The sequence below is a fragment of the Poromitra crassiceps genome (assembly GCF_964638095.1).
Source record: "Poromitra crassiceps genome assembly, chromosome: 2".
NCBI lineage: Eukaryota > Metazoa > Chordata > Actinopteri > Beryciformes > Melamphaidae > Poromitra > Poromitra crassiceps.
The window spans coordinates 64,239,152-64,262,753 of record NC_139624.1 but is presented as its reverse complement, the minus strand read 5'-3'; the positions used below and the strand labels follow the sequence as shown (position 1 = coordinate 64,262,753).

Sequence of the window (23,602 nt, the reverse complement as noted above, 5' to 3'; positions counted from 1 at the left end):
AGACAGATGAGACATAGAGTGAAACTAAACATCTTCAGCAGCTGTGGGGGAAGACAGATGAGAAATAGAGTGAAACTAAACATCTTCAGCAGCTGTGGGGGAAGACAGATGAGAAATAGAGTGAAACTAAATATCTTCAGCAGCTGTGGGGGAAGACAGATGAGACATAGAGTGAAACTAAACATCTTCAGCAGCTGTGGGGGAAGACAGATGAGAAATAGAGTGAAACTAAATATCTTCAGCAGCTGTGGGGGAAGACAGATGAGACATAGAGTGAAACTAAACATCTTCAGCAGCTGTGGGGGAAGACAGATGAGAAATAGAGTGAAACTAAATATCTTCAGCAGCTGTGGGGGAAGACAGATGAGAAATAGAGTGAAACTAAACATCTTCAGCAGCTGTGGGGGAAGACAGATGAGACATAGAGTGAAACTAAATATCTTCAGCAGCTGTGGGGGAAGACAGATGAGAAATAGAGTGAAACTAAACATCTTCAGCAGCTGTGGGGGAAGACAGATGAGAAATAGAGTGAAACTAAACATCTTCAGCAGCTGTGGGGGAAGACAGATGAGACATAGAGTGAAACTAAACATCTTCAGCAGCTGTGGGGGAAGACAGATGAGAAATAGAGTGAAACTAAATATCTTCAGCAGCTGTGGGGGAAGACAGATGAGAAATAGAGTGAAACTAAACATCTTCAGCAGCTGTGGGGGAAGACAGATGAGACATAGAGTGAAACTAAATATCTTCAGCAGCTGTGGGGGAAGACAGATGAGACATAGAGTGAAACTAAATATCTTCAGCAGCTGTGGGGGAAGACAGATGAGAAATAGAGTGAAACTAAACATCTTCAGCAGCTGTGGGGGAAGACAGATGAGAAATAGAGTGAAACTAAACATCTTCAGCAGCTGTGGGGGAAGACAGATGAGACATAGAGTGAAACTAAACATCTTCAGCAGCTGTGGGGGAAGACAGATGAGAAATAGAGTGAAACTAAGGAAAGTGGTCCCATAAAATGCCAAACCATACTTGTAAAGTAGGACATTTTCCCACATAAGCACACTCATATTTAATCAAGTGTCTATCTATATCCATAAGCGTTTAAGTAAGAGATAATGTACAGGGAGCCAGCCCGTCATTATTGCAAAATAAGAATGAATCAAGACTCGGATGCAAAGCAGGTTCTCACTCTTAAGTGAACAATAAGGTAACAGGAAGGAATAGCAGTCCTCCAAATGCCTTCATTGACCAATCAGAACAGGGTATTCAACAAAGTTGTTGCATTAAGCTGTAATGAGGCAGCAATGGCGACTTCCTGAGAACATGATATAAAGTGTGGAGAGTACCCAGTCTTCTCCTGTTTGTTGTTGCCTCCTCCCTTGATGCCAGCAGGCTGGTTGTTCTGGAAGACGTTGCCCCGGTTGAGGTGCGTGGGAGAGGCAATGGGCTGCTGGCCCGGGCGGATGGGCTTGGCTGGGGTCACACACAAAAACACAACATGGCTTACATGCAGTCAGATTGTAAAACATCCCTGTTTGATGTATCTGTGCCATTTCTTTTTCATAATTGCATAATTTTATTTATTGACTGGTTTTGAATTTGACGTTCAATATGATTTATGCTGATACTCATGTTGCTCAGTTCCAATTAGCTACACGGTGTCACTTTGTATATGAAGATTATTCTTCACAACAACAAATACAATATTGCTGTTGTCATGTGAAAACTTTGTAACTTCAAGTTCATGGTTTGACTTCAATTTAAGGATGTCATGGCCCTTTGTGAGCTGGGAAAATTCTACAATGCTTTGGTTCATGAAATCCTTTCAAAACCCCACATGATATACTCAAAAATACATGGTGGTCAAGCTAGGATCAGGACTGTATTTCGTGGTTCCTGAAAAGCTGACATTAGAGATAGTTTTGGAGAAAGTTTTCACCCAACCATGACAATGTGTGAGATGACAGTGGGTCTAAAACCAAAGTCCTTTGCATATTTTTCATGCTTATTTCTTTGTGGAATTTCCAAATTTATCAAGACCTGTAAATGACCTATAAATAAATTTTCCATACATTTTCACGGGAAATCGTGTCTATTAGAAGATTCTTTCAATGTATCTTCAGAAAGGAAAGATATGATAAATCCTTGTGCGTGTGTGTGTGTGTGTGTGTGTGTGTGTGTGTGTGTGTGTGTGTGTGTGTGTGTGGGTGTGTGTGCGCGTGTGCTTGTGTGTCTCTCCACTGACCGATCTGCGCAGAGTGCCCCCTCCTGGCCATGTTCTTGGCCCTGACAGCCTCCTTGATGCGGTCCACCTCCTGTTGGTAGCGCTTGCGGTCCCGGGCAGCGTTCTCCTTGGCTTCCTTCAGGGCCGCCTCCAGGGCGATGACGCGCTCTGCCATGGCCCGCAGGCGTTTCTCCAGTTTGGGCAGCTCGCAACGGAGGTCAGCGTTGTCCCGCACCAGCTGAAGGAAGTTAGATACCAGGGAGAGGAGAGGGAGAGGATGTAGCCTGGTATAACGTGATTGAAACTCACTTCTCGGTTTAGGTGGTTTCTACCTGCTTGTGAACTTTGGTGAGCTGCTCCAGGTTGTTCTCGAGGAAGGAGATCTTCTGTTTCTGGGTGGCGCTGCCTCCTGTGTCTTCTGAGTCCATCTCACCACTCTGCCCAGACACAACACAGTTTTACCACCATACATGTATATAGCAGCTATCAACACACTGATATCAATCCAGGTTTTTGGAAATTCGCATAACTGGTGATGTCACAATAGAAGTAACATCATTAGCAACAAGTATCCGATGATGTCACCACGGGAGGTGATATGCAAATTTAGATTTTTGTGGACCAACATTCTTTGGTGGACCAACATTTTTGGTGGACCAACCAACAGAGTGACTTATAGAGATGGACCATGTTAGGACCATGACTGGTCACAGCTAAAAACATAAGCCAATTCCATTTGTGACTAAAAGAGACTATAAGCAGCAGGATTTGGTTGGGTGTGACTCAGAGAGACTGGCCCCTATTCTCCCACAGGCCTTCGGCGCTAAAACGGGCCTTCGGCGCTAAAAAACGTGCCTTGCGCCTGCCTCGGGAAGATATCAACATGGCTTTAGGCTGGTAAATGCGCTTTAGGCCGAATGGGCGTGGCGCACTCCCTGAATGGGCGAGAATGGGCGTTTCGGCGTTAAATATCGGCGTAATGATATCTTCCCACCTGGCGTAAATTTAGCGCTTTGCGCTTTTGAAAACCAGGCTTATTCAGTGCGCTGGTTGCGTGGAGCGCTCCCCTCTGGCTCCCCTCTGGCTCCCCTCTGTCACCCTTCTCTGTGTCACTCTCTCCCTCTCTCCTCAGTCTGACAGGCACAATACGACTCTCTCTCTCTGACTCCCTCGCTCAGACAGACACAACACACTTCTCATAGGAAAAATAAGTAGGTTCACTGCCTGGCGTCCCAGCATGCATTGTGGTACTCCATTTCGCTACTAAATAGCAACCAAATGAGCCGAAAACCTATATTAAGGGAGGATCTAAATAATGTGTAATGGTAACACAACCTGCAATTGTAGAACATTTCAATATTGGACCAAATAAAACATCGAAATGAAAACACCACCCTATGTGAAACATATATGTCCTCCTGGGCCTATATATATCTCTTGTCGATTTAACGTGATTTAGATAAGTGACAGCGGAACGCGCTTCTACTGTAATCTGCTATACTGTGATGTCCGCTCCAATAACTTGGCCCTACTTCACATTTAGTTTTACAATAAAAACACATTTATGCAATGACTTTACATAATGTAGGGTATATTTATGTGCATCATCCTTCCTGCAGCAGGCGAGAGAAAATTATATCTTTCTGGACAAACTTTCACCAATCTAATAGGCTATATTTTTCTAGCTGATGCATTTAGAACATTCTTTTCACTTTGATCTTGCTATAGTGTAGGGTATTTACATGCTTGCAGTATTTAAACTGCAGTTAGATTGGTTTAAGAAGCATAATAATATGGAATAATAGCCTATATATGGAGACAGACAGACTGGATGAAGGGAGGGGGGGGGGGGGGGCAGAGCGCTTGGCTTTTACCGGATTTGTCCAGGAATTGGAGCTTAAAAGGCAAGCGTGTGACTCTTAACTGCAATTCTCCAATGAGCGGACTATGCATAATTTTACGCTTAAAAGGCGTGGTTATAATGGTTGAGGCTGCGTGTATCGCCGATACCAAGATAGCGAGTGCGCTGGTCCACACCCACTAACTGCGCTAGGCGGCCTAGCGCTAGGCCTTAAACGCAGTTTCTACGCCGATTGCAACGATAGGGCCCACTGTCTCTCTGATCCAAGAAAGCCTGGTTTGTTGTAGCTTATTTCATCAAGAGTAGACCCAGCCTGAGGGCAAGAGGGGTTTGGATCTCTTATTTGCAGCTGCTACCTTTGAAGAATCAGATGGCCGACTTATCGCAGACGCTTTTTTATTTTCTCTTCCCCCGGACTCATTAACATTTCTAATTAAATGGAGCAAATTAAATGGAGTGCAGCCGGTAGATGAAAGACATACAGGGGCTTTTGTCTAATTGCAGGTAATGACTGTGGTTAGGGTAAGAAGGGCTCATGTGATATTATATCAGAGAAATATTTATTCAATTACAATATGAAGCAATTGGGTGGTGATTTCAGTAATATTGTGCCATTAGCAACTTCGAGTTAACAGAAGGATAACGATGCTGTGGATAACGATGCTGTGTGTTGAATTACTCAAGCTCTTATATGTGTGTTTTACCTTTTTGACTCTGGTGGCCAAGTCTTGGACAAACAGTCGCCTCAGGTTGTGGAGCGTTTGCAGCTCTCTGGCCTGTGTGAACACAGGGAAAACCACCTCAGAGAAGTAGAGTCACACAAACACATATGTAGACATGAACTGAGCCCAAACCTAAATGCGCTTGACAATAACTCACCACAGTCTCCTCCAGTCCCTTCATGTCCTGTCGGGCCTGCTCCCTCCTGTCCTGTATCACCCTGCGGACACAGAAATGTATGCAAATGTATGGGGGAACGACCTGTAGTTTGTCAGAAAGATGATATAACTGATTGGGTTGGGGAGTAACAGAATACATGTATTTAAAATACAGTATTTGAAATTCAAAATAAGTAACTATTCCATTACAGTAACAGTTTAAATTGGTGGTATTCGGAATACAGTTACAGTCTTTAAAAATATATTAGTTTAAGGGATTATTTTATTTGTTTGTTTTGTTTTATTTGCTCTAAAATTCATATGAGGCACACATTTCCCATAAATAGATTTTTTAAGTTTAAAAAATTAGTTTTTGACATGGAAATATAACACATTTTAGTTACAAATATGCTGAAGAAGGTCACAACATTACATCAGTGCGCGTGCAGACCGCATTGCCCTTGTGATTGCGTACATTCAGAGTGACCCAGACAAATTGGCTCAGCAAGACGATTTTGAAGTGAATTTAGTTAATCTAATGGAATACATTAAAAATTCAATTTTAGCCATGTATTCAGTAATCTGTAGTGGAATACGTTTTAAAAGTAACCCTCCCAACACTGGTGATACATACGTGAGATCCTCCAGCTTGCGGCTCTTCTCCTGATCGGCGGTCTTGAGCTTCTCGTGCTCCACCCTCAGCCTCTCCTGCTCCAGCATGATCCTCTGGTTCAGACTGGACACACAGAGGAGAGGAGACACCAGTCAGAGTCAGACTGGACACACAGAGGAGAGGAGATGCCGGTCAGAGTCAGACTGGACACACAGAGGAGAGGAGATGCCGGTCAGTGTTCAGACTGGACACACAGAGGAGAGGAGACGCTGGTCAGTGTTCAGACTGGACACACAGAGGAGAGGAGATGCCGGTCAGTGTTCAGACTGGACACACAGAGGAGAGGAGATGCCGGTCAGTGTTCAGACTGGACACACAGAGGAGAGGAGACACCGGTCAGTGTTCAGTCACTGTCACTGTCAGTTCACTGTCTTACTCCTGCAGCTGCGTGATGAGTTTCTCCTTTTTGTCCAGCTCGTCTCTCAGGCTGCTGATCTGCTTCTGATGGGCCTCTCTGTGGGAGTGGATCTGCTTCTCCACAGTTTCCTGAGGAGAGGGAAGCATGCAACTGGTCAGTAATGTCACGGTCATTTCAAGCTGGCACCAAAGACAGATTCAATTCACTTAATCACTAGTTGCTTGTTTTGTCACATGTTAAAAACTGAAGGGACAGAGAAGATATTAAGGTACCTTGACTTCATTGGCAGATTGGATCTTCTCCTTCTCCATGGCATGCACTTTATCTGGAAGGGCAGAGAAAAGTGTCAATGCATTTAATCACTAGGTGGTGCTAAAAGTCTGAGAACAATGTTAAAGATGATGGAAATGTGCAAAAACAAAATAATTTATAAATCAACAGTCAATTCTGATGATACAGTTGTACTGTATCTTGTATTGGCATTGAAAGCTTTGGATTTGGAAAACACATGCATTTACTGACATGTAAAATCACAACAGGTACTTGTTACAAGAAAACCACACCAACAGTAATGTAACTGCGAGTTGTGCTCACCTTGGGTGCTGATCTTGACCAGCTCCTCGTTGAGAGAGTCCACATTTTCCTCCAGCTGTCTCTTCTTCTGCTCCACATTCTGGAGGTACTCCGTCAGGGACTTGATCTTGGCTTCATGCTACACACCAAGAGAGGCAAGAGAAACAAAGAAAAGAGAGGGGGCTGGAGATAACATGATGTAGATGCACCTACAGCAATAATGCTGTCACTTGTGAATAAAGCTCACACAAAACGCCAAGAATGGCTTTCCTACACCAGAATGTGCAGAGATAGACATGCCAAAAGGAATTTTTCATTCGAAGAGAATTAGAAGAGAAAGACTAATCTTTGAATGATAAACTGGCCTTACACTGTAGAGCAGTGGTTGTCAAAGTGGTGTCCGGACTCTGAGGACCCCCAGGCGTCCTTGATGGGGCTCCAGGAGATCCCCGGCAAAAAAATTATAATTTATTTTGACTATAATTCCATAATTAATACAATGACAGAATGCATGACTATTTTGGTCATGGTTCCATACACTTTGTGTAAAAACATTTAAAAGCAAAAATCTTATCAGATGGGGGACCCTGGGACAAAAATCAATCAATCAATCAATCAATCAATCAATCAATCAATCAATCAATCAAACAAATGGGGGTCCGTGGTCTAATTCGTGTCAGTTTAGGGGTCCTTGACGTGAAAAAGTTTGAGAACCACTGCTGTAGAGACACCCATCAACTTGTTAAAGCTGCCTTCTGATTGACGGCCACATGGTCTGCCATTTTAATTAACCACTACATTTGTCACTATGGTGACAGTATCCATGACGGCAAAAGCAGAGGTAGTAAAAATCCCCAGCAGCCAGTTACCTGGGAGATGAGTAGCTGGCAGGTGGCCAGCTCCTTCTCATTCTCCTCCATCTTCTGGCTGCTCTGGGTCTGGCTGCTCTCCAGCTGCTTGCTGCGCTTCACCATTCTCTTCACCTCAGACTTCATCTTGCTGATGTAGAGGCGGGCCACCGTGAACTCCTCGTCGATCAGACCGCTGCTCTCTTGTTGCTGAGGCAGCAGGGAAAACTGACAGCAGTCAGGCCTGAGAACTACTGTATGTTTTCTACACCTGAAGAATTGACTCTCACTTGGGCGCCGTGTACTAAGCAATTATGGTGCTGTAAAGCAGTTTGGACAAAAGCAGCCACAAAATGGCGCATTGTAAAAATGGCTGTCACTATGTTACCACCATTTTCAATTAAAAAGAAATTACGTGTTCGATATGATTTACAGAGAGACATCTTGCCCCTGCTAACTAGGTCATATCACTGTAGAACTGTAGAATTTGTGAGATGATTGGGTAGGGTTCCTACACGGTTTCCATTTTAAAATTCCATATTTTTCCCAGGCAGACCCTATATTCTTTACTGGATTTGATTTTGTGGGGTATTTAATATAATGCATGCTGACAGTGTCTGCGAAAGAAGAACATCCCCTCTATCTGAACATTATTCTTCATATCAACAAAAACTGTGGACTCAAAGTGGGTATACACAACAACATAAAAGCTAGAATTATGTGTGTATCGGACCTGAACTACAACTTTTTCCCATACTTTTCCAAAAAAATTCAAATTCCCAAACTATTCAAGACCTGGAAATGGGACTGGAATCAGGATCTTCCAGACCTGCATAGGAACCCTTTACCACATTTTCACAAAAGGTAACTGAACCACCCGTTTGAGATGGAGTTGACATGAGTTGGGCATGAGGCCCATTCTCATGGATCTCTAAAGTTCATATCATAACAACCTTGATGTCCTTGCTGCCCACTGCGATGCCTATCTCAGCCAGGTCTCTGAGCAGTGATGACATCATCTCAGTGACCCTCTTCTTCTGGTGGTTGGTCATTTCCTTCAGCTTCTGGAGCTCTGAGTCGATGGAAGCCAAGGAACTCTGGTGGGGGTGGGGGGGAAGAAAACACAAGTCAGTACCTAACTTAAAAACATAAACAGAGTACTCACACTTGTGTAATGATTTCCCAATGGATCCAGAACTACTGCTAAAAATGAAGCCGATTTTACATCCGCTCACCGACTTCTCATTAAGCTCCTCGCTGAGGGCCTCAAACTCCTGGGCCTTGTCCTCCACCTCCTGGCTCTTCTGGTCATAGTTGACAGCCAGCTCCTCCAGCGCCTGCAGAACCTCCTTCACCTCCTCCTTGGATGCTTCATTCTCGGCCAGCAGCCGCTTCAGCTCTCTTTGCAGGTTGTCGTGGTCCTGGCGCGACGACACCAGGAGCTACAGCAGGAGATAAGAAAGTGATTAGAACTGCAAAGAACTAAACATTCTCTTGTTCTAGCTTCTTAAATGTGAATATTTTCTGGTTTCTGTGACAGTCAACAGATTATCTTCGTCTCAGTTTTCCTACTGTTTTCTTGGGAGTTTTACCTTGTGTGCATTAGAATATCTAGATTGTTTGTCTTGTTAAAATTGCTCTTGCCTTTTTTCTTTTTCTTTTTTTGCTATACTTGTCTGTCTTCTATAAGTCTGTTTAATTTTGTTCATTGATTGTGTTTAGTTAGATCTAAATGCAGCTAGACACATTCTCTGTCAAGTCCTTTGAGACATGCTTGTAATTTAGGGGTAAATAAATAAATAAATTTGACGTGTTCAGGAGTCAGGACAAAAGAAGACATTTGAGGATGTCATCTTGGGGTTTGGGGAAAAAGTGATCAACATTGTTCACATTATGTGACATTTTATAGACCAAACGACTAATCGATTAGTCAAGAAAGTAATCGACAGATTAATCGATAATGAAAATAACCGTTAGTTGCAGCCGTAAAAGTGATGTTCAGTGTCATGTGATTGAGTTGGAAGGGGGAGAAAATGCAAAAAAGACAATGTGTGTGGTGCTCTCAAGATATTTCATTTGCTGCGTAACAGTTTACGCAAGTTATCTACCACATTAAAAACAGGTTCAGCATCCACAAAACACATTTCTACTTAATGAAAACCCTCAGGTGTTTTATCTTGTGGGGCTCCCTGTAAGGTTCCTTGAGCTTGCTGTAAGGTTCCTTGAGCTTGCTGTAAGGTCCCTTGAGCTTTCTGTGGGTGGGTTAACAGGCTGGGGAAAGGGGCTTACCTCCTCCTGATCCAACATCTGCTGCTGCACCTTCTCCACCAACTGAGACTGCTGGTTGATCTCATCGTCCTGGAGAGAAGGAAGGATGGCAAGAGGCAGCGAGGGATGTGAGAGAGAGTAAAAGTAGTTGTGAATGAATGGTTTCCCCATAGTGTTTTATATTATAGTAAAGGGTTTCAAAACACAAAAAGCCCACGTCTTGACTGGTAAATCCTATAAAGTAAAATAAAAGACATCATTATTTCCTTTCAGACCAAAGCAATGTCAAATACACCATCCAACCATGGCATCTGCTGGCCAAAGGTGGCATTGCGAGCAATTAGGGTCATATTTTGGGAGTATCCCATTGGATCGCATAGCTATATAATTACAAATTTAGTTAATGTTATTACAATAATATTAGCATACCTGTGTAAATGTTGGTGGTAAAGTGCATTAAAAACTCTGATAAATACCGTTTGTTTTTCACCGCATTGCAAACTGTCTTTTGCAAAGCTTTTGGTCCTCTGCATTTATGGTTTCAACTTGTCAAAGACTTGTCAATTCAATTATGAGAGTGAGGTGAGGAGGGGACAGTATGCCATTGGTCCAAATCAAAGTAGGAAAGTTTAATTTGTAGCATTTTTGTATTTGGTTTGTTTAGTTTCATACTGCTCAATTACGAGCATTGTTATGGTATAAATTCCTGTAGTTGGTTTGGATTTAGTTCTCACTCCTAACAAACGGCACTGCAGTTCTCTTGGAAGATGACCAAGACCTGAATTTTCAGGCGTCTCCACGTGGCTATTTAGTACAAAACTCAAGGAATAAACGCTCCAATTTGAAAACCACCTTCATTTTTAGAGCATTGGTTCTCAAAATCTTTCATGTCAAGGACCCCTAAAATGACACAAATTAGACGATGGAACCACAGATAAGATTCTGTCCCAGGGCCATCTGATATGGTTTTTGCTTGTAGAAGTTTTATTACAGAAAGTGAATTAAACCCAAAATAGTCATACATTCTGTCATTGTGTTACTTATGGATGCTATTATAGTGAAAATAAATTATCCCCCTTTTGCTGGAGAGCCACTAGAAACCCCCCCAAGGACCCCTGGGGGGTGCCTGGACCCCAATTTGAGAACCACTGTTTTAGAGGATGGCTGGGGGCCAAAGATGAGCAGTGTGCCCCTCTGACTAAAGCACTGTGTGGACAGTACAGACTAAAGCACTGTGTGGACAGTACAGACTAAAGCACTGTGTGGACAGTACAGACTAAAGCACTGTGTGGACAGTACAGGCCACTTCACCTTGTCATCCAGCTCTTTGTAGAGCTTGGCCAGCTCTGCCTCACATTTCTGTTTCTCAGCGTCCGTCAGTTTGACTCCAGGGAGGCTGGTGGCAGCAGGCGAGGGCGCTGCCTTGTCATTGTTAAGAACATTGTCCACGTCCTGGTCCTCCGCGTTGGCCTTCTCCTTGTCGAACTGCTCATCCACCGGCACACTCTCCCCTGCAGGGGGCAGCAGAGAAAAGTGAGTGGGTCAGAGACTGGAACTGACTATTCTTAAATCCCTCTTTTTATCCTGGTAACTTTTGATCTCACCAGCAAATGTCTAACGACCCTCTAACGGAGGGTCATGGAAAAGTTAATGGGGAAAGAAGAACAGACAGATTTGTAAGATAATTCAATCAGCCATTAACTAGTATGGAGCCGAGTTGAGAGACAATTCATTCTGTGAAAACATGCACGATGGAATCTGTCTCACCAATAGTATTATCTAAAAGTCTAGACTAATTCTCGACCTCATATCAGCTCATGCCTCATGCTACACAATAAACATACGGGACAGCCCTGGAATCTAAATTAGTATACAATAGCAATATTCTTTATTGCATGGCCAATATGGATGTAAAAAATAAAGGACTCTTTCTTTGGTTCCGATGCAACAAGCCGACCATATCCTGGTGAAGCCTAAAATCGGAGCAGTGTGATTCAGCCCTAATGCACTATGACAGGAACATGTGGAAGCTTGACTGCGAGATGCATCTTCTCATCAGTGAGAGACCTGGCAGGTCTTTGAATTGTGTCTTATCTAAACAGTGACAAACCAAACTGAGTTTGCCAATCAGCAGTTGGACTCATCGTTTCATTTGTAATCAGCACATAAAGAGATCAAAAGAGATCAAAACCAGAGTTCCCTCATGTCTTCCCATTTCAAAATGCCATGCTTTTCCCCGGAATATGTTTTGCCAACTTGGTTGGGGTGGGGTGGGGGGGGGGGGGGGGGGGGGGGGGGATTGGATTTCAATATAATAGATACTGATAGAGGGTGGGAAATATGACTATCAAGTTGGCCAAATGACTCCATAGCTGAGGATTGATCTTGACAACACATCACGTCACTATATATGAAATATCAGCAGTGGTGCAGCAGTGTCTTCATGTGTGTGTATTGGAACAAAGATTGTTTATGCTCTACCTAAACGTTGGACCATATGGAAGTGATATTCCTTTCCCATAGATTTCCAGACCTGCAGAGGAACCCTTTGAGATTTGAGCTCAAGTCAGCCCGTTTGTCTGTGTGAGCCACACAAATCATTCAAAATGGCAGACAATAAAACTGAGATGTTTCTCACCCTTCCTCCAGTGGTTGAGTTCGTTCTCCAGCGAGGTGACTGTGATCCGCAGGGTCTTGTTCTTCTCCTTCTCCTTCTCCCACTTCTTCTTCCACTGCTCTGCTGTCAGCTCCATGTTCAGACTCACCGTGTTCTTGATGGTCTTTGCCCTGGTGGGACAGAAGAGTGAGAAAAGAGTCAAATCTCATGTTTTGACCATACCTACCAACATTAGGCTGTGAAAAAGAGGGACATTTTCTGGGGTATCGGCAAATGCCCCCCCTCCCCCAAATCAGATCTGTCAGGTCCGTTGAAGCTCCATCAGTGATGTGATCCAATATTGTTCTGTCAATTATGCTGCCTTGTCGAAAAATGCTCGTGCTACCCTATCTGTAAAGGGGAGCCATGCCAGTTTTTCCCTTGCCAAAATGTTGCCTAAATTTGGAGTGTTATTTAGCCCCATTCCTGACAAGCTTGTATGCCCTGGTTGATACCAATCGATTCATTGGGTCTTCTAGTTTCATATGACATCAGATACTTCACTCTGACTTTAAAACTGAACTTGCTACAGCCATTTGATTGAAATCGGGAGATTAACGTGTTGGTTAAGTCCTGTGTTGGTTTTGACTCTATCGGCAGCAGCAGTTTCAGAATTCCTGCACATTTTCCAGACTTTTTCCAGATTTTGATTTGTTTGGAAGATTTCTTCTGGTGTTCAATATGTTTTACACGGATAGACATCTTGCCCCTGCTCATTAGGTCATACCACTGTATAGATGAAGATTGCTCTTCACGGCCACAAATATCAGAATATGTGAGATGATTGGCAGGGTTCCTACATGCTTTCCATTTTAAAACTCCATATTTTCCCCCAGACCCTATGTTCTTGACTGGATTAGATTTTGGTGGGAATTTGATATAATGCATGCTGACAGTGGCTAGTTAATAAGATAATAATAATAATAATAATCCCTCTATCTATCTATCTATCTATCTATCACATCAACAAAAACTGTGGACTCAAAGTGGGATTACATCATCATAAAAGCTAGAATTATTATGTGTGTATTGTTGCTGTCCTGAACCAGAACATTTTCCATAATTTTCCAGAGATTCTTTTCAGTTTCCCAAACCATTCAAGACCTGGAAATGATCTAATTAAATTGTAATACTTTTCCAGCCCAGCATAGAAACCCGGCAGATTATAGTTGTGAGAGTTGAATGTGTGTGTGTGTGTGTGTGTGTACAGTATACCTCTGTCCAAACTGGAGTGTGGTCTTGGTCTCGGCTTCGTTGAACTCGGAGGGGGAGCAGCAGATGACCATGGTGGTGCGGCAGTTCCCCCCCAGGGAGTCCTGCAGGATCCTGGTCATCCGGCTGTCTCTGTATGGCACGTAGTTCTGACCCAGGAAGAGGCACCAATTAGCCCGGAGTCTATTGGGCCAACATCCTATTCATTTCTACTGTCAAATCAGATCAATGTAGGATCGAATATTTCCAGGTATTTTAGATAGATAGATAGATAGATAGATAGATAGATAGATAGATAGATAGATAGATAGATAGATAGATAGATAGATAGATAGATAGATAGATAGATAGATAGATAGAGATAGAGTACTTTATTAATCCCCTGGGGGAAATTCTTGTGTTACAGCAGAAGCCAATGTCAGTACATCTCAGTAAAACACAGCGATAACATTAATCTGCCACAGTATTATACAGGATTCTTATACATTTTACATACTTTTCAAAACATTGATTTAAGTCAGATTTATAAACTTTTTTTTTTTTCAATATTTTATTTTTCAATTTTCAGAACAAAAGCTAAACAAACTCAGATACACACACAAAAAAAACAAAAACAAACAACAAACAACACATACCGACATTACAACACAGTGCTACCAGACGTGTAAGGTGTTTGTAAAAAAAAAATAATAATAAATAAAGGAGTCCATTAGAATAGCTGGACGAGTCACTCATTTCTAACCTCGTCAAAGTAGGCCAGGAACGGATCCCAAATAGTCGAGAACTTCCCAAGTGAGTTCGCCCTCATATACCTGAGTCTCTCCATGCACACAACCGAAACCATGTCCGTCAGCCACAACTGAAAAGATGGTGGAGAGTGGGACTTCCACACCTTTAAAATGAGTCTCTTGGCGACAGTCATCCCCTGCGTCAGAGATTGCTGCACAGCCGTTGGGAGGAGTAGAGAAGATTCAATCAGAACAGCCAAAGATGGCAAGTTCCGCCTCCGGCTGAAGGGTTATTTTATAAGCCTTAGAGTACCAGTCAAATATTTTGGCCCAGAATCCGGATAGTGAAGAACAAAACCAAAAAGCGTGTGACAGTGTGCCCTCTAACACCTGACACCTATCACATAGTGGTGAGACAGAAGGGTAGATCCTGTGTAATCTAGACTTGGAATAGTGAAGTCGATGAGTGACTTTAAATTTAATCAGCTGGTGTCTGCTGTTAATTGAGCAAAGTTGGACCACAGAAAGACTCCTGTCCCAAATAATTTCAGACAGATTTATAAACTATCTTAATCATTAGTTGTCCTCCACCAAAGGGGGAACTATGGATCGGTCTCCGGCCGTTCGTTAGTTGGTCACACTGTAACTTTGACTTTGTGCCACTAGGGGGCGGCATTGACAATAAATGGGACTGACCCAAGGATGGAACTACATCACTGGTGGGGGACAACATGTTTACTATTAGCTGGTTTATGTCTGACTATATAGGCTGACCCTCAATAATATCCACACTACAGTCTGCCCCATGTCAAGGCTGAGCATTGTGCAAAGAGATGGTGAGCTTCCAGACTTTTTAAGTCGTGGATTTAAAAAAGATCATCAAAATAATTCCATTCCATATATTTAAAAGTGACAATGGCAATTATGAAGGTAGCTCCGCTTACACAATTGCCTGCAATATTTGTTCCCAATCTATAAACATTAAACATAGTAGGGGACCATCCAAACCACTAGTTGACACATCATAGTGGACTACTCCTTCATCTGTGGCTTTAGGAATACACAATATAAATGAATTGAACATAGATTTGTTTGAAGAATCATTTTCTACGTTATGTCATGTTAAATAAACTTAAGGTATTTAGAGAAAGGTCTATTTTGTTACTGCAAACAGTCGGTATCTCCAGCTCATCCTCAGTTTCTGAGGTTTAGCAGCTCATTTCTAAACAGCTTCTCAGAGCCAATCAGGACTCTGCTATTACACATACCCCCAGGTAGGGCTGGGTTCAAAAAATCGATTCTCCGATTTTTAATCGATTTTCATTTTAATCCTCGATTATCGATTCATATGTCCAGAGATCGATTTTTTTTTTTTTTTTTTTTTTTACTAAACAGGCTAAAATATTGTGCTGTGTGTGGTAGTTGAAACATAGTTTCAAGTTGACGTTTAATTATGTTTGTAGTTGAAACAAAAACATAAATACTGTAGGCTACATGAATGGAAATGTTTGATCATTATTAATATCTACTTTTAGAAATTATATAGGCTGAAATCAAATCACTGTGCATAATTGTGAAAGTGTCTTTATTGACAGATGAAAAGGCTGTTATTTACCCTTTGTCACCACGTGGTGAGTAAATATATGTGTAACTAAAACCATTAAAATTGACAACAGGTCTGCAACTTTTTTCCCCCATGTATCTACTTGGCTGGTTGGAAACCCCTGTGTTACATAACTGGACAGTCATGTAATTCAGGGTACAGCTCAAAAACCACGTTTTGGTATCACTAACCAAATCAATATTGAAAATTGATCGAATCGGAATCGAATCGAATCGAATCGAATCGAAATTAATCGATTCGCAACCTTGTGAATCGGAATCGAATCGATTTTGACCCAATACCCAGCTCTACCCCCAGGTTGGTCAAGCCTACATTACCGGTAGTTAACCTTTTACTGGCTGTTTTTGAGACCTTTTTGATGAGAAATTATATTTTTTGGGGGGTGAAAAAAATATGATCTATCTCCCGTAACTAGTCACCTAGTTTTTGGGAGTAGTCGATGACTACTAAAATACAGTAGTCGTGAATACCTTCCCAAATCGAAGACTGCCCCCCCCCGCCCCAGGCAGCCCCTTCTTGTTGTTACAGTTTCTCTTGGTAAAGCTTGTTAACCATCTCACCGAGCCATCTGCCAGAGCTGAAATGACGTTTCCCAGTGCCGACAGGGACTTGTTGATCATCTTGGCTTCATCCAGCACTGTGCCCTCTGCTCCAGTTTTACCCACCTCGGGAAAATAAGGTTGGCAATGTAAGTTAATGCAGACAATTGTTATGCTTAAAATCACACATAGTTTCCTTGGCTGTAACCAGCAAATAACAGAAATCAAATGAAAAGGTTTTGAGTAAAGTTGGGGAAAAACAGACAGTCTTGTACTTTTTCACTGCCAGCCAGATCGACGAGGTAGAGCTTGCCAGTGATTTTCTGTTCAGTCTGAGTGTGCTCCTGCTTGATGTTGAGGACGAAGATGCTGTGACTTCTGGAACTCTCCGCATTCATGTCTGAGACACACATATGCATGCACAACACACAACATACAAACAAATGTTATGAAATCCAAGATGCACCAGAGAATTTAAACATTGAAATATTTTCTTTTTTTGTGTGTGTGAATTTGATAAAATAAATAAAGGCCTTGAAAGTTTTTGAAAATAGACAAAAATAGACGTGGGTCAAATGAAAGTGCATGAATTGATATATTTTGTGCAAAAATAGAAATTGAAGTTATTTTGATATTCTTTAATTAATGTTAGTAAATAGGTGTAACACAGCACAGTTGATGAGTGTTTACACATTCAAGCATCACTTTTTAATTGTTGTCTGTGAGCTTCTGTAAAGCCTGCTAGTTCTCATTATAAAAACAATTCTCAGTGTTGTAACAGTAATTAACCTTGATCCGTGTCTCAGGCTATGCCCTGTTGGGTCCTAGAATTTGAGGGAATTGGAGCTGGAAAGTAATTGAAAAGTCTTTGAATTTGATGTTTAAGAAGGTGTGCGAACCCTGTTTAAAGTCCTGCCAGATTTCTGGGAAAAGTAATACCAAGCGGCATCACGGGAAGGTTATGTCCAGTGTGCAAGCAGGCATAAAGACTTGTGCTATTTTACTTCATGGCCTGTTATCACTTTGTCTGTTTAGCACAGACAGCTCTGTGGCTGATGAGAGCCTGGATGTGTGATCAGGAGACCCAGTGAGGGTGAACCCATGACAGGCAGCAACACTGAAGGCGCTCAGTGTAACGACTCACTTGTGGCGGTCACGTGTCTGTTACTCTTGCCTTCGTCTATGGCGTCCATGACCTCCTCAGGACTGCACACAAAACGCTCGGTACACCCCTGCAGATACATGCACAGCACAAGGAGCCACTGTTTTCAATCAGCCGGCTTTACAAAGGGAAAGTATCTGGGGAGAAAACCATGATAAGGCTTTCAAAAGGGGAGAAATTCTTAGTATTTATGATTAATATTCTCTCCAGTCATGTCGCTCTTTGTGTGCAGATTTATGGTGGAATTGGCATTCCAATATGAACTATGTTTCATGTTCCAATGTAGTGATTCTACATGCAATGAAAATGTGAAAGAAGTCTTCATTGAGCAGGTCATGCAATATACTGTACTAGTAGTTCTCATCCTACAGGTCACAGTTATGTCATTGTTCTCTTATGGAGAACATCATCTTTTGTCGATACAAACGTGTTTCTTGTGACTTTTCTTGTGATTCCGCTGAGGAACCCCAGGGTTAATCAGAACAAATGCAGCACCTCAAAGAGATTAGGAATAGCTGCATTGAATCATGTTTGACATTAATGTTCCACAAGTTCAAGAGCACACTGGCCAATGTGACTGAATGGAATATCTCTACCACAATGCCTGTGTTATGTATGATGTTGTGCATAATGCTAAACAACAGACTCTGTGACCTTGTTCCAATTTATCTTCATTCACACACACACACACACACACACACACACACACACACACACACACACACACACACACACACACACACACACACACACACACACACACACACACACACACACACACACACACACATACATCAGACTAGAAGGAAGCATATTATAAGGGGTAAAAAGCATAAGCTTAGATGTACCAGCTTCAGTATAGTTCGCAGAGGTCCACAGGTGTGGAATGAACTCGAGGATGCTGTAAAAAATGTCAATATCTGTGCCTGTTTTTAAAAAGAGATTAAGGCAGCAGTTGCTACAAAGATATGTATGTGACATTACGTCTAAAGTTAGGTACAGTATGTACAGTAGGTAGTGTAAGTATTTTTTGTGTTGTGTTTTTTAGGTGGATGTGTTTCTCGCCTCTCCCTGCACTGTCTAGGCTACTTGTTATCCTCTGTCATCTTTTATGTCTCTTAATTTGTGTAAATTGTGTGTGTGCAAAATGAATACAAACAGTTGAAACCGTTGAAACAATGTGACATCGTTGCTATGGTCCTTTAATTGACGATGTGCCTCACCTTGATAAAGGGCACCCTGTTTTTGTCCTCGTGTACTGCAAGGTTGGTCTTGGTTACTGTGGAGGAAAAGAGAGTGTAAACATTGAGTTGATTAAACACTAGGGGTGTCAAAATTCATCGTTTAATTGATGCATTGCGATGCGGAGGAGTTGCGATGCAGAATCGGATTGTTGACAGAATCGCTGAATCGTTTACGTTTAAATTTATGTTGACATTCAGATTTTAAAGCAGCTACGAGCAACTTTTTCGATTGTTATTAAACAGTATAATTACAATATTGATGCATCACATCTTACCTATAATAGTAGCTGAGACCAAAGCCGTGTGAATCGGAGATTGCTCCCTTAGATGATTATTAAGTCTGTGTCTGTCTAAACTCGCGTCAACAGGGGGCTCTCTCTCTCTCTCTCCTTACCGCCGGACCGGATAAACCCAGAAGTGAAACGCGGAAGTGAAACCCGGAAGTGAAACGCAGCTGCCTGCCTACCCCATTTGCGCTGCCTAGCAACATAGCATAAACAATGTGAACGCCATGCATACTCTCGCGAACATCTCTCGTTATATTCTAACAGGTTTTTTGGAAGTTATTTTGTGGTTATGGCCGAAGTGGCTGCTGCAAACCGTTTCATTTCACTTCCTGATCTGCCCTGGCCACAGACAGACTAACACTGGCCGATTCACTCGCGGTTCAAGCGAGACTACTCTGCGTTGGTCTCGTCTACTATTAGAGGTAAGATGTGATGCATTGATATTAAATTTAGACTGTTTAATAACAATCGAAAAAGTTGCTCGTAGCTGCTTTAAAACACTTTCTAAGTAAAAAAAAAGGGAGTTGATATTTATCTGACTGCTTGTATTAATTGATGAAAAAGTAGCCATGTGCAGTAGTAATGATATAGAAAATTGAGGATGTGATACTTGGAGCTGCAATACTTTGAGCTGTATTGAGATGCATCGTGATGCATCGTGGAATCAAATCGAATCGTTGACAGATGAATCGTAATCGAATCGAATCGTGAGGACAGTGAAGATTCACAGCCCTAAACATGTGGTTCTTATTGTGACAAATTCGGATGTGCTACTGCTGTGCTGACAGCATGTGAGAACACTTCAGGCTGCTGTGCTGACTTGTATATCAATGCTCAATGAAACTCAAGGACAACAGTACCAAGCCACCACAAAAACAATACATACCATCCAATAGGTCCTGGATTTTGTCCAAATAAATTTCAATATATGAAACCTGCAAAGGAGAAGCCTCTAATTAGACTTGGCCTAGATTATGACTTGTATTCACTGCCAGTTAGCAGCATTTGAGCACCAGTTTAGGAGGTTACTAATAATGGCATACTTTGATATGAAACTCCAGGTTCTGATCCATGGAATGAATGTAGTTGAAGATATCTTGAACAATTCTGGGAATGATCCCCATCATTTCTGGGTCATTGAGTTTCCCCTTTGTGATTGAAAGATTACAGAAAATGGTATAGAGCAGCTAGTACAGAACATTTTCATTCATTCTAATAATATGCATTAGAAAACAAAATATGATCTTATATTACCTCCATTGTGTGCGTTTTGCCAGCTGATGTCTGCCCATAGCAAAATATTGTTCCGTTGTAGCCTTCCAGGACATCTGAGTACAGACAAAGACAACAGACATAACACTGAGGGTTTCGGGCTTTGGGCCAGTAAAAGTATTTCCTTAGCCTAAGATTATATAAGCTCTAGAGCTATGCCTGGTCATTCAGTGAGACCACATCTGTAATCTACAGCTGACCTTTGACAATCTTCTGAGCCGCAACATTGTAGAATTCCACCTGAGTGGTGTTGGACCCGAACACACGGTCAAATTGGTACGGTTTACCCTGTGGAGGAGAAGGGGTGGCAGTGGTGAGCAACAAACCAATCGCTGGTAAGTTATGTTAACCTGCAACTAGACAGGTGGGGCATTCACAACATGGTCCAGAACATACTGTATCTACCATCATCAGGGTCAAGAATAGGTCAAACTAGTATAATGCTGACCCTTCCATACTTGGGCCCGTGTGTGATGTGTTTACTAACAGTAAGGCCCTGTGTCCACCAAAGACCTGGAACAAAAGCGCTGAGGCTCGCTCTCTCCTCGCCCGCTCCTCCATTTCGAGGAGCTCTTCATCCATATATTCTGGCTCAAATAAATACGGGCGGCCATCAAATTCAAATGGCTCAATATCATCATCCACATCGTCATCATTGAAATCAGCTAAATATTCAGCCATAACGGGAAATCTTCACAAATCACAACACTTTCACAAACTCCTGCCACACGCTGAAGTTCCTGGCTGAGTGCAACTCAACTCTCACAAGACTCTGCGAGACTTTGGTTCAAGACAGACAGGATGATTTCAGGGGGAATGTACGCCCATTTTCTCTATACGGCAGTATACCCCGGAGAATCATATTTATGTATAGAGATGTTTCCATTTTGCCAGACACTTATGACAGTTTGAGCCTGCCAGTGACAAAACAAGCACTTTTAGCGAATGTGGATTGATGATGCGCAATTGCCCCGCTGGCTTACACTGAAGTTAGTTTGCCTAAATCACGCCAGCTCTAACCAAGGCTATCTCGGTGAGTACTGGACCAATTTGAAAACATTATGTCACGATTAGTCCCTTAGACACACAAACAGTGTGTAAAATAGGGTCCAGGTTGAATACCGAAGTTATCATTTAAGAGCCAGGCCAATTAAAGTGATTATCCACCAAAAAGTGATTGCCGTCAGATTGCAGATATTTAAACTGGTAAAAAGGACTGGATTGTTATAATCTAGGGCACAGAGCAGGTAAAATAATGCTGTCATAACTGCAAAAGAGATCATTTCTTTATTTTATATATGTATATAACTCAACCGTAAATCATGTTTATTCTAGTTTACAAATAGGCCTAAACAAGGATATTAGACTAAATGTCATGCCTGATTAAACTATAAACTGCAAATACTTCCTTGGCCACAATTGTAATTATTCGTTATAAGAGATGTTAAAGTGATAAAACCAGAAGATTTCAGTTTTGTTTTCTTGGGTGACATCTATTGGCGATGAGTGGTAATTGCAGGTGATTTCCAAACAGTGTTATTATGTGACATTACTCAGTTTGTTCGGCCATATTAAGCACCCGTAATGGTAGCAGAGACTGGAAAAAAGTAGCTTGTTATCCTACATGACACCAGCCCCGAAACGAGACTCTGTTCTGTTAGCTTAGCTACCGCTCGCTGCCAGAGAAGAGTCCCGTGTACATACATAGACTAGCATGCGACTTTCGCTCCCAAGCTGTCTACATCAGCAATGCGCATGTATTTAAGTGCCACAGAAACATTTCAAAGCCACCTACTTGAGAACAAGGGTTCATGCTTCTCGGCGGCGGGGTTAGAAAGCTCGATGCTTCTCATAAATGCCTATTTTCATCCAAAGTCTGTGCTGGTGACATTATTTTTTTACCGAGCTTTCGACCAGAGTGGCGCTGTTGAGCGCTGTGACGGCTGGGCTCTAAACCGGAACCTGTGTGTAAACTGTGTGTAATGTCCAAATATAAATTTCGCTTTTACCTTTATGTTTCTTGCCACAAAACTGTCTGACTAGTCCCACAGCAGTGGTGCGCATACGTCAACTGATGCAAATAGAAGATCTACTGCCACCCTCATCATCCCCCCATCCAGACTCAAAACCTTTGGTGACCGTGCTTTCTCCCGCGCCGCACCCCGACTTTGGAACTCCCTCCCCCAGACCGTCCGAGACTCTCCCTCACTCCCCACTTTCAAAACCCGACTTAAAACCTACCTGTTCTCCCAAGCCTACAACCTCCCCTACCCCTGACCACCTCCTCCTAACCACCACCCTCCGCCTCCCCCTCCCCCCCCTCCTGTTCTCTTCCTCTCCTCTGCCTCTCCATACAACCTTGCCCTGAATCGCCACTGTTATTTGTACCTGTTACCTGTATCTGTTGCCTGTTGCCTGTTTCTGTTGCTTGTCTTTTGTTTACTGTTAAGCGTCTTTGAGTTCTGAAAAGCGCTATATAAAATAAATAAATTATTATTATTATTATTACCATGTATGGGTGTGCCACATGCCATGGCCGACCAATGGTGTAACTTCATCACTCACTCACACGACTCACTCACTCACTCACTCAGCGACTTTCAGGGTCATAAGGCTGATCCCTGCGGGCCAGCCAAAAACCAGGAGAAAAACCCTCACTCATAGCCATGCCATTCAGTTCCAGACAGTACAGGATAGTTGTGTTTGTCCATTAGTGGAACCTAAGGGTTTTATTGGAAGTCAAACTGTTGTCTCACTTTTCCCAGTTCAGACGGTCAGCTTGTAATAAACTGAGACAGCAACAAGTTTGGCCAAGACGTCCTGTCTTTGTCTGTGTATTTTTAAAATGCAAACGCTTTGCTGGCCGGGCAGAAGCAATCCAGACAATTAATTTGCCAGAAGCCCATATCAATCACTACCAGCTGAATCAGACACCCCCTTCTCATTTTGTGTGGCTTTAGGAAATGGTACATAGTTGTTCATTGATTGATTAGAGAACATTACGTTGGCTATTCTTGCTCTGTTTCTCCCATCATCCAAACCAGCTCCAGAGGTGAATGGAATAAAACCTTCCAACCTGAAAGTGCATGCAAATCAAGACAGATGGCAAACAGCTCAGACAATAACACACATGTCTAAAATAGATGGAGAACAAATGACACAAGCCATTTTTGTCCATTTTTAAGGATGTAAATA

General features: G+C 42.3%; 1 protein-coding gene across 1 annotated transcript in view; it reads right to left on the bottom strand.

The window, feature by feature from the left end:
• Positions 1-901: 901 nt before the first annotated feature.
• The window catches only part of LOC310800111 (kinesin-1 heavy chain-like), a gene marked incomplete at both ends in the record, with an annotated part of 23,184 nt that continues 483 nt past the window's right edge, over positions 902-23,602 (bottom strand). Inside the window, 25 exons of the mRNA XM_083662684.1 lie at positions 902-908; positions 1,347-1,473; positions 2,246-2,462; positions 2,557-2,661; positions 4,790-4,861; positions 4,965-5,025; positions 5,598-5,699; positions 6,013-6,122; positions 6,267-6,319; positions 6,589-6,706; positions 7,437-7,625; positions 8,369-8,512; positions 8,651-8,857; positions 9,705-9,773; positions 10,995-11,194; positions 12,322-12,470; positions 13,555-13,700; positions 16,464-16,568; positions 16,718-16,842; positions 17,587-17,674; positions 18,828-18,883; positions 20,022-20,070; positions 20,179-20,283; positions 20,390-20,463; positions 20,608-20,695. Coding sequence (XP_083518810.1) covers positions 902-908; positions 1,347-1,473; positions 2,246-2,462; positions 2,557-2,661; positions 4,790-4,861; positions 4,965-5,025; positions 5,598-5,699; positions 6,013-6,122; positions 6,267-6,319; positions 6,589-6,706; positions 7,437-7,625; positions 8,369-8,512; positions 8,651-8,857; positions 9,705-9,773; positions 10,995-11,194; positions 12,322-12,470; positions 13,555-13,700; positions 16,464-16,568; positions 16,718-16,842; positions 17,587-17,674; positions 18,828-18,883; positions 20,022-20,070; positions 20,179-20,283; positions 20,390-20,463; positions 20,608-20,695 — 2,766 coding nt within the window. The remainder of the gene's footprint in view (positions 909-1,346; positions 1,474-2,245; positions 2,463-2,556; positions 2,662-4,789; positions 4,862-4,964; positions 5,026-5,597; positions 5,700-6,012; positions 6,123-6,266; positions 6,320-6,588; positions 6,707-7,436; positions 7,626-8,368; positions 8,513-8,650; positions 8,858-9,704; positions 9,774-10,994; positions 11,195-12,321; positions 12,471-13,554; positions 13,701-16,463; positions 16,569-16,717; positions 16,843-17,586; positions 17,675-18,827; positions 18,884-20,021; positions 20,071-20,178; positions 20,284-20,389; positions 20,464-20,607; positions 20,696-23,602) is intronic.